Genomic DNA, 15,251 nt, shown 5'->3' with positions numbered 1-15,251 from the left:
TAGACTCATCGCAAGTCTTATTTCCATTAAACACTACATGTCACTAGTATGCACTTACCTTGGCCTCACTAGTCAATTCCAATCTCTTATCTTTCCCTTGATCGATCTTACTTGCCAAATGTTCCGGAATTGCTTTATGCGTAGAATCTACATAAATGTACATTTTGAGGCAATCATTAGATACCTACACCTTGTAGTTAGATACTAGCAACTTAAACGAACTTATTAAACCAATATTTACAATTTTCCTTTAGGGGGGAATCGGTTCCCTCCTGTGGGGGTATCGGTTCCCCCTTGACATTCTGTAATTCTGGTTCGCTTGAGGGGGTATTGGTTCCCCTTGAATGGGTACCGATTCCCCTTGCCCAGAAATCACATTTTTGAGCTCGAAATTCACTTCATTTCAGCTTAAACCTTCATATTTTACTTCCTTTAATATTCCTAACTTCCATACACATATTTAAACTCATTTCTATTCCATAATCACTTCTTTAAACCCAACATTCCATCATTTACATGGCATTCAAGAATCACACTAAATTTTCAATGTGTTCTAATTCCAATTCTAACACTTCATACTTCTTAATTAGATTGATGACAAGTCAAATTCATCCATAAAACTTCAACAACCATACTATATCAAAATTTCATCTTAAAACTCATATTACAAATTCCTTCTTAATTCCTTTATCTTATTGTTTAAATCCCATATAAGCTTTCCTTAAGCTTATTTAATACCCAAAGAATCAAAACTAAGCTTAAAACTCAAGAATTAACCAACTGAAATTAAACTTACCTATTGTAGCTAAGCCCCACGTGAAGAAGAGAAAGCAAGAAGAAGAAAGCTTCCAGATAGTTCTCTTCCCACGTTTTTCACTCTTATAAAAGGGGAAAATATCTTTTAAAGGAAAAGACCATAGTACCCTTAATTTCCTTTAATAATTACTAAATAACCTTCATTATATATTCCAATAATCATTGAATTATTTCATTCTTCTACTTTGGTCATCAAATTCTGAAACTTTTCAATTTAGTCACTAACCCGGCATTGCGGATATTACACACGCACCATGTGCCCTTAGCTTGTAAACCTTCCTACCACTTTATATTATGTTCTTAAGCTTCTCATTAGCTTTAAAATCGCTTGATCTTGATTTCAATCATAATCTAAATGAACACCATTTACATAACATGTACATTTCAAACCATATGTTAGAATCTTACTAACATAGACACACACAATAGAAAATAAATTCCTAAAAACATTTCGATGCTCATTCGATACAAATTTCATATCACATCATCAATGTTGACCTTAATACTTCAATTTGACCAATAAATTCATTTTTATCCAAACTTCACATTACATTTTTCAACTTTCTATTTTAACTACCATTTATGAATTCTTTTAGAATTTATATCAACTTTCCATTTTATTCCAAATAGTCCCTTGCCTTTTAGCTTCAATTCAAGTTTCAAACAACTTAATTAAATTTCCAGCATCTACTTTTCAGCCCAATACCTCAAAACCTCCACTATTACCACTTAAGTCACTAACTTTCTCAATATTTGTCATTTGCTAACTTTCCAAAATAGTCAAATTTCACATTCTAACATCAAATTCAATATTCTAACTTTCAATTCCAGCGTAGTGCATCATCTTTCTAACATTTTCACATAAACACCATATTTTTCCATAATTGTTGAATAGGTCCCCTAACTATAATAAAATTACAAAATAGATCAAATAACTTTCTAAAGCTTGTAGAACCTTTCAAACATCATTCCTAAGCCTAGGGAAATTTTTCACAATTTCCCCCTAATTAATTCCTTAGGGTCGAATATCATAGTGGTTAGGGTTATTGATTTTCACTTGATTCAAGCATGGATTCCACCTCTAAACAATATTTCAAGGCTTCAACAATCAAATCCCTAACATAATTTAACTAAATACCAATTTTCTCAAAACCCTAGGTCATGGTCAAATGGAATTTCAACCAATTTCAAGAAGTTTTAATCATCATACAAGCTTTATATTTAATCTCCAACATAAAAAACATTCATCAAATCCTCAAAATCAACAAATCCTACATAAACCATAATTTCCAAACTCATAATATAAGCATGATCTCCATGTAATATTTGTACCAAATGATAGAGAATTTCAAGGGGATTAATTATATATCTAATAGCTTAATCCAAAAATCAGCCGAATAAGCTTAAAAATAAAAAATAAAAAATAAAATTCTTACCTTGTAGCTATGGTGGTGCACGTTTTGGGGCCGGAAGAAACTAAAAATTTCTGATTTTTCTTCAATTAAAACATAATACACTTGGCTTAATCTAATATAAATGAATCGACAGCTACCAGGGTAAGTCCCTCAGATTATCAAGCATCTATAAAAGAAAGTGAAAATTATTTCCTATGAGTGTTTGATTTAAAATTTTCAATCGACTTAATGAATATAAAAATGTTATAATTTGATTACATCGAATTGACATTACCATAGGTATGGCGAAGTAGAGTTTAATACGTCCAAGTACATATTCTAATTTGAACAATTACCTAATTTCATAAAAGTAAAATTAGGATGACTAAATTTAAAATGTAAGAAGATTACAAGAACTTACAAGTTACAACGTATTGTAAGCTTTTCCATAATAAATATATTCTTGATAATTATCCATTTTGAAGGCAACGATGACATCAAAGCTACAAATTTGTTAGAAAAAGTTTTTATGACACATTTTTTCTACTTATTTTATGATAAGACATTTCATATATGACTTTCATAAACAAATAATATTTTTATAAGATGCCCTAAAAATTAAATATTAATTTATGAAATTAAATGAAGAGACATGAATCAAAATATAACCAATTTCATTAGAAGTTAAAAAGTTGGCATACAAGAGCCAATTTTGTAAAAATATATTTTATTCAAAATTAGATAATATATTTGAAATATATTCAAACGAGACATATTTTTTTTTAAAAAAATAATATTAAAAATTGGAATTAATTGTTTGATATTTAATTAAAAATGAATAGTTGAGTTGACAAATTTTAACATACTCAAACCATATTTTGTTTTATTGCCTTGCACATGTAAAATAAACAAAAGTCTAACCTCAAGGCTCAAAATTATGTATTTCATTTTTCAACGTTAATCTTCAAAATAGTTTAATAAAATTTAAAAAAAGAAAAATCGGACTCACACCCGGAGTAAGCGTTAGAGTAGTACGTCTTTGAGACTTCAATATTTTATTGGAATTTTGAAACGGATTTGATAAATAGTTTGAATAAGTAAACTTTGTATGTTTGACACCTCGTGTAGTTTTATATAGCTTTAATGATGATTGCTTAGCATTTTTACTTGAAATAAAGATAAATATCGTGTACGTTCAAGTGTAGTGCACGCATCTGAAACGAATAAGTCAAAATACTTAAAATGTTACCACATACATATTGTTTCTCTTTATTTTAACGTATATTTTCTTTAAAAAAAATAAAATAAACATTTCTTAATAACTTAGAAATAATATGAATGGATGCTCACTTTTTTTTTATTGCAAGCCAACACTTAAACCGTAGGGGTAGGGTTTTCTGGTACAGGAGTAGAACATGCAGCCGGATTTTGTTTGCCAGTAATTTTTGGTTTAACATTTTTACATTCGGATTTGGCAGGTCCATTCGGTCCATTAAACGTAATGTCAATGTCGGCGAGTTCTATATTTTCACAAGGAAAAGTACCACTGCAAACGAGTTTGACAACTTCTGGAAGCGCAGCCGTACCATGAATGTTCTTGAAGCTGATGTTGCTTAGTTTAACATTTGATTCTGCCTGCAAGATCAATCTACTAGTTAGATGATTGATTAAATATTTTAATTGTATTGCGTATTTGATAAGTATGTACATACATTCATTTTGCATTTATTCCATGGGCAGTATTTCTGGTCAATTAGGACGGGGCAACTAACATTCGTCACGGTGATATCCTCGAAATGAATATCCGATACAGTGCCAGGAAATTCACCTGCCCAAGTCTTGATTCTAACACCATTCGAAGTATTAGTCAGGGTGCACTTGGATACTTTAATTCCTTCAACTGGTTCTTCATTTGCAAACTTTCCAAGACTACCGATACTGATGCCGTGTCCGGGTCCACAAGTTACTCCTGTGATGTCCAGATTTTTGGAACCATCCCCAATTGAAATACAATCATCACCAGTTTTGATATCCGTGTTTATAATTTTAACCCCTTCTGATCTTCCGATGTGAATCCCATCCGTGTTTGGGCTATCTTCAGGTGCAGATACAGTGACATGTTCGAGAGTAATGTTTTTGCATCCCAAAAGATTTACGTGGAACTGTTTGCTATCTCTAATAGTTATATCTTGTATCATTGCATTGGTCAAAAAATCAAGCCTGATATTCTATTTAATTTCGGAGTTAAAAGAGTCACGAGAAAAAAATATGTATTAGTTATAACTATTAAAAATGATATCTAATTCTTGTGGAATGTAAGAAACCTTACGATGGGGAGGTTACTGCAGAAGTCGTGTTTTTCGCAACCTTCTCTCTTATAAGCAGCGGTCCCTTGTCCATCGAAAACTCCTCCACCAAACAATTTAAAGTTCTCAACATGAAGAAAGCTAACCCATTTAGGCTCTTTGAAATCTTTAGGATCAGCTGGTGCTTTTATATTGCCTTGAACTTCAAGCTCAATTGGAGCCTTGCAAGGACCTTCCAGGGTTGCTTGACTTAATAAATATGTCCCTTTAGGAATCACAATTGTTGTTGGAGCTGGTGAAGCACAAGCTTCTTTCCAAGCATCCAACAATGGCTAAAACAAAATAGATTAATAAAGAAGTTATACATGTTTTTCACCGTTAGAGTATTAAAGTGAGCTATAATTTTGCTTACCTTACTCAAATCTGTATTCAAGTCAGCCTTTGCGCCAAACTTAGCTACGACATCAAGTGCACCTGCTTGAGCTTCCACGGATGTAAGGAATAAATTTAATATTATCGACATTGTACAAACAACATTAAAATTTATTGCCATCTCTTTTACTTTGTATTCACTTGAAGGTGGAATGGTTTTTCCTTTTGTTTAGTCTCAAATATATAGAGATGGTTGGGAAAATTACAACCAACCAAAATTGTCAATCAAACATTTTTCTAATTTAACCGACGTGTGTAAATTATATGGCTAGACTTTACTTTCTACGATTAGCTTGTGTTTTCTTGTACATCTGGCATGGCTAGATAAATTTTTGGTTAGTTTGTTTGCAAACTTGAATCTTGTGAATTAAATAAAAGTATTTTACGAATATTACTTAAAAAAGGTGTACTAGAACTAAATTGGGACATGATCCAATATAACCGTAAACATGTATAATATTTAGCTCCTAAAAAAACTTTAATTAATATTTTCTTGATAAAAATTGTTTGTTCATATAATTAATTTTTGGTTCTGAAATATGTCTCGTACTCCTAAAGACTTTGAAATTTAATCATCTGTAAAAGAAAGTGAAAATTACTTCCTGCAAGTGTTTGATTTAAAATTTTCAATCGACATAGTGATTGTGTCAAATTAAAATGTTATAATTTAATTATATGGAATTGACATTACCCTAGGTATGGTGAAGTAGAGTTTAAAACGTCCAACTACATATTCCAATTTGAACAATTACCTAATTTCATAAAACAAAATTAGGATGACTAAATTTAAAATGTACGAAGAGTAAAAGAACTTGCAAGTTACAACATGCTGTAAGTTTTTCCGTAATAAATATATTCTTGATAATTATCCATTTTGAAGGCACCGATGTCATCAAAACTACAAATTTGTTAGATAAAGTTTTTATGACACATTCATTTCTATTTATTATATGATAAGACATTTCAGATATGACTTTCATAAACAAATAATATTTATAAGATGTCCTAAAAATTAAATATTAATTTATGAAATTAAATGAAGAGACATGAATCAAAATATAACCAATTTCATTAGAAGTTAAAAAAGTTGGTAAACAAGAGCCAATTTTGTAAAAAAATATATATTTTATTCAAAATTAGATAATATATTTGAAATTTTTTCAAATGATACCTATTTTTTTTTAAAATAATATTAAAAATCCACTTTCCACCTTTTCCCTTGAAAATTTTCAAAAACTACAGTTTAGTCACTAAATTTTTCAATTTAAGCTAAATATGTAAAATTGACTTCAATTCCAATGATCCACATTAAATTTCACTGTTATAAAATTTGGAAATAATACTTAAAACCTTTATATATCATCCTTCAAAAAAAAATTAAATTCCGATTAGATCTGATTATCCGATTTTCTTTCAGACTTTATTACTTTATAGCTTTTAACATAAATTTTAGATAAAAATTATAATTCTCACGAAAACATCATTCTTGGTGTTGAACTATTAATTGACGGGTTCAAAATACCTTATTTTTAAAAATTACCCTTTTAATCTTTGATTTCTTCCAACTTTCTACTTTGACCACAGATAATGATAATTTTTTATACCAAAATCTCGAGTATTTCATAAGCTAACAATTGATAGAGTTTAAACATTGTTTATTCAAGTTTAGGATTTATATTTGACAACTTAAAATTAATATGTCTTCTAAAGAGTGCTTCTTACTAATGTGACATGTCTTTATCTTACTTGACATAAAAGGATGCCAATATGAGAAATAATCTCAAACATGTATTATTTTAGATTTTGAGGTGATATTTGGATAAAAAATTAAATTGGAGATTTTTCAATTGCATCCTAAATCATCATGTTATATTAATTTTTAGGACTGTCCATTGTTCTATTTCAATCAAATCATTTGACTGAATCAAAAGTTAGTTCGGTTAATCAGTTAGGTAATTAGATGTTAGATCGATAATAATTAAAATCTTTTTAAAGTCCGATTATTAGTTAATTTAGTTCAAAATTGTTTAATTAATCGAATTAACCTAAAATAATATTTATATATTAAGCTCAAACCAATTAACAATCAAAACCTAACAATCTCTTAATCAAAGAAGACCCATTAAACTTTTAAGATCCTATCAAAATTTAACCAAGATGAAAAAAATTCATTTATTAAACTCAAATTAGTCAAGCTAAAAATATACAATAAATTCTAATTAATTCAAAAAAAATGATTGAATTAACTGAATTTTATTTTGTTCAATTTAAAAAAAATTAATTTAATTAGAAAATAAATAAATAAAATTCAATTAATTTAATTTTAACTAATTCAATACCAAGTTAGCTATTTGAAAATTGGGTAAACTGCGTGTTTAGTACCTAAACCATTAGTTTTGGTTCATTTTAATACTTAACCTTTCATTTTTTTAAATCACACCTTGCGTTTAGTTTTTATTTTATTTTAGTACCCCTACCGTTAAAAACTTAACGGACGAACTGACGTGATATAGTTCTGGTGGACGAGCGGCCAATCTGAACGGTGGATTAAGAGAGAATGACGAGTCAACCAATATAGTCCAATTTTAGGCCCATCGTACGGTGAACCATGAAGATCATATGATAAAAAATTTGAACAGTCAATCTGTAACACCCCCAACCCGTATCCGATCCGGATACGAGTCCGAAGTGTCACATTGAATTTTCAAACATTTATTCGTATAAAATAGTGAGTAATTTAAAAACTTTGATAACATTTAACTTATTCAAAACATTTACAAAATATATATCAGAGTTCATACAATTTATATATTTAGACTACATGCCAACTACACTCTATATACAGTACATATATTTTCTGATCTGACATTTGGTAAGGAGAACTGACATGTCTTGCTCCGCATTACTCTTTACTCTTCTCGAAACCTACGTGTGAAACAATCACACGCTAAGTCGAAGACTTAGTGAGGCATAAAGAAAACACATCTAATGGAATTCATACCCACTAATCATGCATGACTGTTTTATGCTATCAAATTATACAACTCATTTACATATACATCAACATATATTCATGCATATTATGTAACAGATACCATAACCCCTATCACACATATATCATATCATGCACACATCATATCACAAATCATATACATATATCACATACATTGTTCTCATATCACCAAGACATATATGCACTTCTACCATGTCACGAAAAATACACATATCATTATATCAAATTATGTTCTCTTTTTAAAACCCATGTACACATGTGAGAACTATAGATATGTGAGTCTATAGAGGTTGTGCACTATGCTGTCACCACAGCTCGTATAATTGCACCGAAGTGCCACGTAGAATTGCACCGGAGTGCCGCGTAGAATTGCACCGGAGTGCCGCGTAGAATTGCACCGGAGTGCCATATAATAATGTCCATAAGGACTACATATCATTCCTTAAGAATCATATATATATACTAGGGATCAAGTATGTGTCTCACCAGACTTCACACATGTTCCAAAGAATACATATATGTCCCGAAGGACCGCGTAGACCCTCAACTCTTGGCATGCCAACTATACCCCTAACTCTCAAGACATATAACATGGGCATTTTCTTTTATACTTATCATTTCACATAACACATAGTTCAATTACTCATAGAACATTTTCATATGAGTCACATTTACATGTCACATAGCTTATATACTTTCTCACGTAGTTACATAGATCCATATCATATAACATATATCACAAAGTGCACATAATCACATATATCATATCATATAGCTTAGATCATTTCTCAGATATTCATATAAACATACATATCATATCTTGTTCATATATGATCATATATGCTTCATATAACACATAGAAACACCTAGAACACTTTCTCATAGCTTATATCAATTTTCAGAGTCCTTTCATATTACCTGATGACATATATCATATAGATATATAATAACGGATATCATATTATCTACCTTATGCTCTATTTCTTTGTATTTCCTTAGATTATAAATTATGCCGTATTTATAAACATATATCATTTAATAGTATTTTTATTTAGGTACTAATTTAATCTCTTTACTTAATTCAATTTCATATATTCATTATAATCTTTTCATATAGCTCCATTATACTAATTCTCATAATAAATCATACCACTAGGTGCTTGTCCAACTCATGTTTCCATTATGCATATACTGTTACCCATGTTTACCTAGTTCATATCACTTCTTATAAACTCACTTTCATCATATTTTCCTATTATTACATATTTTATCTCATAACCATGTATCCACATAGTCTTATATTTCATTATCATATTACATATATTTGTTCTCCTATGACCCTTAATAAACATCTATTTCTATTTCCCTACATCTCTCGACTTATCTTCTATATTCCTATAATTTCATAACTTATTTTATATCATTTTCTCTTTTTATTCACATAAACCATCTATTTATTTAGTTCAATTTCTCATGACTTCCACAATACTCTTTAATAACACTTTGTAGCTCTTCACTTTAATACATAAACCATAGTTTCCTTTAATTTATCAATCTTCTCTATATAACTTATGTATCCTTATTTATGCCCTCGAATTCATACTATTCTCTTAGAGTCTCCTAACATTTCTCGTATAATCACTTATACCATATAATATGACTTATACTTGATTATCTTATTCTCTCATGTTCATTTCATTTCTTATGACTCTATCATATAACTTATTCCATGTTCTTCCATTATTACATAATAAAGTCTTACATAAATCATATAGCATATACAAATCATATCATTATCTTTAGTCATGCATACATACAATCAATGTAATACATATAATCACATATAGTTATAACCAACACATAATCATGTCTATGACTTCATGCATATTACTCTAGAAAATAGACTCATCGCAAGTCTTATTTCCATTAAACACTACATGTCACTAGTATGCACTCACCTTGGCCTCACTAGTCAATTTCAATCTCTTATCTTTCCCTTGATCGATCTTACTTGCCAAATGTTCCGGAATTGCTTTACGCGCAGAATCTACATAAATGTACATTTTGAGGCAATCATTAGATACCTACACCTTGTAATTGGATACTAGCAACTTAAACGAACTTATTAAACCAATATTCACATTTTTCCTTTAGGGGGAATCGGTTCCCTACTAAGGGGGTATCGATTCCCTCATGACATTCTGGAAATTTTTGTTCGTTTGAAGGGGTATCGGTTCCCCTTGAATGGGTACCGATTCCCCTTGCCCAGAAATCATATTTTTAACTCAAAAATTACTTCATTTCCTCTCAAACACTTCATATATCATCCCCTTTTCATTCTTAACTCTAGTACACATACTTAAACCAATCTATATTCATTTATTTCATCTTAAACCTCAAAATCCTATCTTCCATATGAGATTCAAGAATCATACCAAATTTTCATTGTGTTCTAATTCCAATTCTAACACTTCATACTTCTTAATTAGATTGATGACAAGTCAAATTCATCCATAAAACTTCAACAACCATACCATATCAAAATTTCATCTTAAAACTCATATTGCAAATTCCTTCATAATTCCTTTATCTTATTGTTTAAATCCCATATAAGCTTTCCTTAAGCTTATTTAATACCCAAATAATCAAAACTAAGCTTAAAACTCAAGAATTAACCAACTGAAATTAAACTTACCTTTGCCATGGAGCATACGGGAAGAGAGGAGGAAGGAAATGACTCAGCTCCAGAACTTTCTTTTCTTCTCACCCTTCCCACGTTTATATCACCTTTAAAAGAAAGATAAAAATCTTTCTGGTCAAATGACCATTTAACCCTTAATTTCCTTTAATAATTACTAATTAACCTTCATCATATATATCCAATAATCATTGAACTATTTCATTCTTATACTTTAGTCACCAAATTCTGAAACTTTACAATTTGGTCACTAACCCGGTATTGCAGATGTTACACAATCGTTGATTTGGGAAGAATAAGGCGTTTTCCGGTGAAACGAAGCCCGAAATAGCTTTCAAGTGGTCTAAAAAGGTGCGTGTTGGACAGTATGAGCTTCATCGGTCGATAGATGCAATAGTCGATAACTGTAGACGCAACATTCTACGAACCCGTCCGTTAAGTTTATAATGATGGGGTACTAAAATAAAATAAAATAAAAACTAAACATTAGATATGATTTTAAAGAAAATAAAATTTTAGATATTAAAACGGACTAAAAGTGATAGTTTAATACTAAACGGTTGTTTACCCTATAAAGTTTTAGGTTGGATGAATCAATTCGCTCGCGTTGGGCCTTCAGGCGCTGGCGGGTGGGACAGGGCTGCTTCTTCGAATCCATGAAAGTGACAAATCAATATCCTATGACAAAACGCAACGTCCATTGCCACTGATTCCCTTAAAACCAAAAACCCTAGTGTAACTGCCGTTGTTTCTACGCCTAAAGATGGCTCAACTCAAGGCTATTTCACCAGCTTCGTCCGTTAATCTCGCTTCTTACGGCCCCAAAAGAAGTAATTCTACTTTGCATTCCAAGCTTTTATGTCTTCTTCGCTTCATTTTCGTTAAAAGTTCAGTATTTTGCAGATACATTGTCCAGCCCTGATAATTTGATCTGCTCCAGGAAGTTTTCGTCTCTCCGAGAGGTAATATCAAAATCCTGCCCCCTTTCTGGGTTCTTCCAATTGTTTGTGGTTTTCTCTTACAATCCGCTGTTCGAAATGTGCTTTGTTAAATTTCATTGACAGTTAAGTGGAAAATCTAGTTCACTTCATGGTCATGCTATTGCAAGCAACAATGGTTCCATCTCTATAACACCTAAGAAACAAGGTGAGGGTTAACGTTGCTCGATTATTCGGTCTTTTTTGTACCATAGGGATGACCCCCTTCTCTTCTTTTGGATTTTGCATGTTGCTTTTGCTTGTTCTGTTTGTTCTACCTGCGAGAAACTTCAGAAGAATTTCTTTTATATTGCGTTTTGTATTCGGCCTCTGTTGTTGATCTTTCGTCTGGCATATCTTCTTAGATGTTTTCACTATTGTATTTTAGTTCCAAATTGTCTCGGTTCTATATGCATTTTATGTTGTTTTTGCTTGTTCTGTTTGTCATAGCTGCGGGAAACTTTAGTAGAATTTCTTCTATTTTGCTTTCTGTATTCGGCCTTCATTGTTGGAATTTGGATATTTCATCTTGCATATCTTCTGAGATACTTTCACTGTTGAAATTTAGTTCGTTTCGGTTTCATATGCATCATTTGTTGTTTTTGCTTGTTCTGTTTGTCCTACCTGCGGGGAACTTTAGTATAATTTATTCTATTTTGATGTCTGTATTCGGCCTCTGTTGTTGGATATTTCATCTTGCATATCTTCTGAGATATTTTTCACTATTGCATTTTAGTTCCAAGTTGTTTCGGTTACATATGCATTTTTCCTTGTAAATTTGCAGGGATTCGAGCTGTTTTGTCAAGCGACACAGGGACAGAATCTTCCAAAGCTACAAAGGGTGGAGGACTGCGAGGCAAGTTAAACAAAGTTGTTTTAGCCTACAGTGGTGGCTTAGACACTTCTGTTATTGTTCCATGGCTGAGGTAGTTTTACTGTTTTATCTTATAGATACTAATACTATCCATTTTCTTGGTCAAAAGAGTTACCACTGTTCTATCATTATTCTCGAAGCACAAGTTTTATGATTAGTTTTTCTCGATCATTGAGACATGCTTATGAAACCTCTGATTTCAGCATTTTTCTTTTGCAGGGAGAATTATGGTTGTGAGGTTGTTTGCTTCACCGCCGATGTTGGCCAAGTAAGTGGGAGTAACAGGTTTGCTAAGCAGTTTGATTCACTCTAGGTTCTTTTATTATGCGGTTTATGTTTATAATGCCATCTTATTACATTCATAATTTATATGCCATTTCAAAATTTTGCAGGGAATAAAGGAGTTGGATGGTCTGGAAGAAAAGGCCAAGGCAAGTGGTGCTTGCAAGTTAGTAGTTAAGGACTTAAAGGAGGAATTTGTGAGAGACTATATATTTCCTTGTTTGCGAGCTGGTGCCGTTTACGAAAGGAAATACTTGTTGGGGACCTCAATGGCCCGGCCGGTTATTGCGAAGGTTACTATCTGTTTCGGTATTTATACATTCATTCAAGCATAACACTTGAAGCTCTTATTAGAATATTCATAACATGCTACCTGTGAACTGCGACTTGTACTTCATTTGCCGGGATCCTATTTTACTTTTACTTCGAATGTGATTAAGGTTTGTTAATTGAGGAAATCAAATAGGTGTTAGCAAATCCAACCTCTTCCATGACAAGATTATTGTGATATAGTGATAGATAATGCATGATCCCCAGTTAATAACAGAGTGTTGTGTTCTTCTGCAATATCTTTAATTTTAACTGCATTTTCTTTTTATGACAGGCCATGGTGGATGTTGCAAAAGAGGTCGGTGCTGATGCTGTTTCTCATGGATGCACAGGGAAAGGAAATGATCAGGCATGCCTTTCAACCAAACCTTTGTTGTGATTAATTGTTTGTGTTTCTTTAGAAAAAGATATTTACCAATATATTATTCGTCCAGGTTCGGTTTGAGCTTACATTCTTTGCTCTAAATCCCGAATTAAACGTTGTGGCTCCTTGGAGAGAATGGGACATTACAGGGAGAGAAGATGCTATTGAATATGCTAAGAAGCATAATGTGCCTGTTCCGGTGACAAAGAAATCGATATACAGCAGAGACAGGAACTTATGGCACTTAAGCCACGAGGTTCGGTAACTAAGCCTTATTTGTCTGTTTCTTGTTGGCGCTTCAGTCTTTCTATAAGCTCCTTTGCTAGACCTAACACGATTCTGTTTGTTTCTCGTCGATATTAATCAATCTTGGCATTGAAGGGAGATATCTTGGAGGATCCAGCAAATGAACCTAAGAAAGATATGTACATGATGAGTGTTGACCCGGAAGATGCTCCTAATCAACCTGAGTATGTTTTACCTGCTGCTTCTCATTGATTTTTCATGTGTTGCGTGTCAATTTAACAGCTCTTCACACGCACAATGTCTACAGATACGTGGAAATCGGAATTGATTCAGGCATCCCTGTTTCACTTAATGGAAAGACTCTTTCGCCGGCTTCTCTTCTCGCTGAGCTCAATGAAATCGGCTGCAGACATGGGATCGGTCGTATCGATCTGGTTGAAAACCGGCTTGTTGGTATGAAGAGTCGCGGAGTCTACGAAACTCCCGGCGGTACCATCCTATTCAACGCCGTGCGTGAACTGGAGACTCTAACCCTCGATCGCGAAACCATTCAAGTTAAAGACTCACTTGCCCTCAAGTACGCCGAGCTAGTTTATGCAGGAAGGTGGTTCGACCCCCTCCGTGAGTCCATGGATGCGTTTATGGAGAAGATCACTGGAACCACCACCGGTTCCGTTACTTTGAAACTATACAAAGGATCGGTTTGCGTAACTGGCCGGACCAGTCCCTATAGCTTGTACCGGGAGGATATCTCCTCCTTCGAGAGCGGGGACATATATGATCAAGCCGACGCAGCCGGGTTTATTCGCCTCTATGGTCTTCCGATGAGGGTCAGGGCAATGCTTAAGAAGGGTATCTAAGTGCTTTCTTTTTTGTACCAGTGTGTGGAATTTCAGGGCTTAACTTAATAGTGGTGTATTGTCAATGTATCAAGTTTTGACACATCATTTGAATTTCAGTTATCGGTTTTAGATTAATATGGGAGCTTAAGAGCAAAATCACTTTTATTTCTATATTTCTAAAATTCAAAAATATTTATAACTTGGTCCCTAAACTTTTAGATCTTCCAATTTTATCTCCAAATTCATCCAAACATTTAATCCGTTTCAACCATTTTTTAACCTAAATTTTAATTTTTTTTCCAAACGCAAAATAATATAACTTGATAAAATTGAAATATTCAAAAAGTTCAGGGATTAATTTAGAATAAAGGTCACGGTTTGGGGATAAAAATGAAATGTTCAAAAGCTTGAAGACTAATTTGAAATATATTCATAGCTTAAGGATGAAATTGAAATATTTAAAAATTTAGGGATCAATTTGAAAAGAGAGTAATGATGCATACGATTGTTTTTAACGTCATTATCTCTCATATAATATAGCAATCAATATATGAACTTTTTTTTTTCTTTTTTAAATTTTAGAAAACATCGTTAATTGGACAATTTTTTTTATCATATTTCTAAAGTTTCTTTTAAACTGAACAATTTTAAAATTACGATAAATAAAAATTTGTCCA

General features: G+C 32.1%; 2 protein-coding genes across 2 annotated transcripts; one reads left to right on the top strand and one right to left on the bottom strand.

Annotated features, from left to right (window-relative positions):
* Window positions 1–3,554: 3,554 nt before the first annotated feature.
* Window positions 3,555–5,086, bottom strand: LOC120203024 (polygalacturonase-like). Its single transcript, XM_039203388.1, has 4 exons — window positions 4,929–5,086; window positions 4,540–4,848; window positions 3,923–4,438; window positions 3,555–3,845 (listed from the first exon to the last, which is right to left on the bottom strand). The coding sequence occupies exons 1-4, from the start codon at window positions 5,067–5,069 to the stop codon at window positions 3,585–3,587; spliced, it is 1,227 nt and encodes a 408-aa protein (XP_039059319.1). The 5' UTR covers window positions 5,070–5,086; the 3' UTR covers window positions 3,555–3,584.
* Window positions 5,087–11,388: 6,302 nt separating this feature from the next.
* Window positions 11,389–14,709, top strand: LOC120203023 (argininosuccinate synthase, chloroplastic-like). The gene is made up of 10 exons (XM_039203387.1): window positions 11,389–11,489; window positions 11,563–11,621; window positions 11,724–11,805; window positions 12,421–12,562; window positions 12,730–12,778; window positions 12,903–13,085; window positions 13,397–13,471; window positions 13,557–13,742; window positions 13,868–13,956; window positions 14,040–14,709. The coding sequence occupies exons 1-10, from the start codon at window positions 11,423–11,425 to the stop codon at window positions 14,590–14,592; spliced, it is 1,485 nt and encodes a 494-aa protein (XP_039059318.1). The 5' UTR covers window positions 11,389–11,422; the 3' UTR covers window positions 14,593–14,709.
* The last annotated feature ends 542 nt before the right edge of the window (window positions 14,710–15,251 follow it).

The sequence above is a fragment of the Hibiscus syriacus genome, unplaced genomic scaffold (assembly GCF_006381635.1).
Source record: "Hibiscus syriacus cultivar Baekdansim isolate YM2019G1 unplaced genomic scaffold, ASM638163v2 tig00009013_pilon, whole genome shotgun sequence".
Classification (NCBI taxonomy): domain Eukaryota; kingdom Viridiplantae; phylum Streptophyta; class Magnoliopsida; order Malvales; family Malvaceae; genus Hibiscus; species Hibiscus syriacus.
This window is presented reverse-complemented; position numbering and strand designations above follow the sequence as displayed.

Excerpts from the sequence above, each read along its gene's own strand:
- LOC120203024 (XM_039203388.1), bottom strand. The coding sequence starts at position 5,069 with ATGGCAATAAATTTTAATGTTGTTTGTACAATGTCGATAATATTAAAT. Across the intron at positions 4,849-4,928 it reads TGAATACAGATTTGAGTAAG|CCATTGTTGGATGCTTGGAA; the intron begins GTAAGCAAAATT and ends ATTTTGTTTTAG. Across the intron at positions 4,439-4,539 it reads TCTGCAGTAACCTCCCCATC|AATATCAGGCTTGATTTTTT; the intron begins GTAAGGTTTCTT and ends GAAATTAAATAG.
- LOC120203023 (XM_039203387.1), top strand. The coding sequence starts at position 11,423 with ATGGCTCAACTCAAGGCTATTTCACCAGCTTCGTCCGTTAATCTCGCT. Across the intron at positions 12,563-12,729 it reads GTTATTGTTCCATGGCTGAG|GGAGAATTATGGTTGTGAGG; the intron begins GTAGTTTTACTG and ends TTTCTTTTGCAG. Across the intron at positions 13,472-13,556 it reads CAGGGAAAGGAAATGATCAG|GTTCGGTTTGAGCTTACATT; the intron begins GCATGCCTTTCA and ends TTATTCGTCCAG.